The sequence below is a fragment of the Arachis hypogaea genome, chromosome 10 (genome assembly GCF_003086295.3).
Source record: "Arachis hypogaea cultivar Tifrunner chromosome 10, arahy.Tifrunner.gnm2.J5K5, whole genome shotgun sequence".
Classification (NCBI taxonomy): domain Eukaryota; kingdom Viridiplantae; phylum Streptophyta; class Magnoliopsida; order Fabales; family Fabaceae; genus Arachis; species Arachis hypogaea.
Window position 1 is genome coordinate 24926473 of NC_092045.1, and position 2855 is coordinate 24929327.

At 42.9% G+C, this 2855-nt stretch overlaps 1 protein-coding gene across 1 annotated transcript; it reads right to left on the reverse strand.

The window, feature by feature from the left end:
• Positions 1-1005: 1005 nt before the first annotated feature.
• Positions 1006-1635, reverse strand: LOC140175611 (uncharacterized). Its single transcript, XM_072204137.1, has one exon. The coding sequence runs from the start codon at positions 1633-1635 to the stop codon at positions 1006-1008; it is 630 nt and encodes a 209-aa protein (XP_072060238.1).
• Positions 1636-2855: the final 1220 nt, after the last annotated feature.

Consider the following 2855-nt stretch of genomic DNA (forward strand, 5'->3'; position numbering starts at 1 on the left):
GGAGAGGAGTGGTAGGGATCTTAACGCTGATCCTGCCAAGAACCTGGAAAGGGCTGCAAGTCGACCATTCAACCGCTGGACCTCCCTTAAGCAAGTCGGGCATTTCATTTCTAGGATTGCTTTGTACTTGTCGGGGTTGGCTTCAATTCCCCTTTGTGTTAGCATAAATCCCAGGAATTTTCCAGCCTCCACCACGAAGGCGCACTTTGCGGGATTCAGCCTCATCCCATGCATCCTCATGGTGCTGAAAATCTACGAGAGGTCAGCCAAGAGGTCGGCCTCATCCTTGGTCTTTACTAGCATGTCGTCTACGTAGACTTCCATTAGACTCCCAAGGTAAGGTGCAAACACCTTGTTTATCAGCCTTTGGTATATGGCTCCAGCATTTTTTAGCCCAAAAGGCATGACCACATAGCAATAGTTTGCTCTTGGCGTGATGAAAGATGTCTTTTCTTGATCCGGCTTATACATCGGAATTTGATTACATCCCGAGTATGCATCCATGAACGACAAGTATTGATACCCCGAGCTGGAGTCTACTAAGGTATAAATGTTCGGAAGTGGATATGGGTCTTTGGGACACGTCTTGTTCAGGTCAGTGTAATCAACGCACATCCTCCACTTGTCATTTTGCTTTTTGAACAGCACCACATTTCGCAGCCATGCCGGATACTTGACCTCTTTTATGAAGTTGGCTTCTAGGAGGACTTGTACTTGTTCTTCCACCACTTGGGCTCGTACAGGTTCGAGCTTTCGTCTTCTTTGCTAAATGGGTCACGATCCGGGGTACACTGATAGCTTATGCGACATGAGTCCAGGATCTATTCCTGACATGTCGGAGGCTTTTCAGGCAAAGAGGTCGGAATTGTTTTGTAGGAGCCTTATAAGCTTCTGTTTCAGGTCTTCTTTTAAGCTGGCTCCTATGTTGGTATTTTTTCTTTCCTCTTTTCCGACCTGTACCTCTTCGGTTTTTCCCCCGGGTTGTGGTCGTAACTCTTCCTTTGCTCAGACTCCTCCTAGCTCAATGGTATGCACCTCCTTGCCCTTTCCTCCCAGGTTTAGGCTTTCATTGTAGCATTTTCTTGCCAGTTTCTGATCTCCCCTGATGGTTGTTATTCCCTCTGGTGTTGGGAATTTCATGCAAAGGTGGGGAGTGGACACCACTGCTCCGAGCCGATTTAGGGTTGTCCTGCCTATCAAAACATTATAGGCCGAACCCACATCAACGACTATGAAGTTGATGCTCAGAGTTTTGGATTTTACCCCTTTTCCAAAAGTTGTGTGCAGAGGTATAAATCCTAATGGCTTTATTGGTGTATCCTCCAGCCCATATAAAGTATTGGGGTAAGCTCTTAACTCCTTTTCATCCAATCCCAGCTTATCAAATACCAGTTTGAACAGGATGTCAGCTGAGCTTCCCTGATCCACCAGGGTTCTGTGAAGACGGGCATTGGCAAGGATCATGGTTATCACAACTGAATCATCATGTCCAGGAATGATACCTTGCCCATCTTTTTTAGTGAAGGAAATGGTGGGAAGGTCGGCGACTTCGCCCCCGACCTGGTAGACTTCCTTCAAGTATCTCTTGCGAGATGACTTTGTGAGGACGCCTCCACCGAATCCTCTCGAGATCATATGTATATGTCTTTCCGGGATCTGTGGTGGTGGGTCTCTTTAGTCCTCGTCATCTCACTTTCTCTTGCCATGATGATCCGACCTTTCCATGAGATATCTGTCCAGTCGACCTTCTCTGACCAGGTTCTCTATCACATTTTTGAGGTCGTAACGATCATTTATTGAGTGACCATATAGCTTATGGTACTCACAGTAGTCACCACGACTCCCCCCTCCTTTTATTTTTGATTGGCCTAGGGGAAGGTAGTCTTTCAGTGTGACAAATTTTCCTGTATGCATCAACTAGGAAAACTCGTAGAGGAGTATAGGAGTGATATCTCCTAGGCCTTTCAGGGCCGACTTCCTCTTTTTTCTAGGGTTCTCTCTCTTTCTGTTTTGATGAATGAGAGTGCCCAGGTCGCCAACTTGGTTCTTGAAGCCTGGCATTTTTCTCCATGTTGATGTACTTCTCAGCTCTTTCCTGTACATCACTCAAGGAGGTTGATGTGGCAAAAATTGGCCGATTAAGAATTTATAGAGAAAACAGCGTTGCAAGTACAGTTCTCAACCAATTAAAATCCGCTTATCAATTTAGAAAGGGTTGTCACAAAATTTAGAAATAAAATACTGAGAGTATGAATCCCAGGTCGTCTCCCAACGAGTTGCAGAAAGAGTGCTATTTTATTAATCAAAGGTTTTCCAAGAAATTTTTGAGTTTGAGAAATAGAGAAATAAATAATAGTAATTCAGATAAAAGCCTTGACCGGGAGAAGATTAAATGGAAGTTCTATCCCTGTTGAACTTTTCCAAGTGTAATAATAAAAAGATTATTATCCTACTTAGTTATCCCTTGTATAATAAGGGAAAGTCAAGTAGCTCTCAAACTAATCCTATCGCTTGCGTCCTAATCCTTTCCTAAGAAAGGATTAGAGTCGAAGACAGGAGAATTAGCCAACAACTTCCAATTAATATTGACACTTGAGCATTCCAACTCAAGGTTTTCCTTTTAATCAACTCCCAATCAAGTTAGGGAACTACTCCATTATCATGAATATAACTTTCACAGAATTAAGAGAGGAATAAAAGGAAGACATGATAAAATTGGGAAGAAATTGTAAAATCAAGCAAATCATATGAATAAGTGAGTAAAGAGTTGATAAAAACCACTCAAATTAGCACAAGATAAACCATGAAATTATGGTTTATCAAACTTCCCACACTTAAACATTAGCATGTCCTCA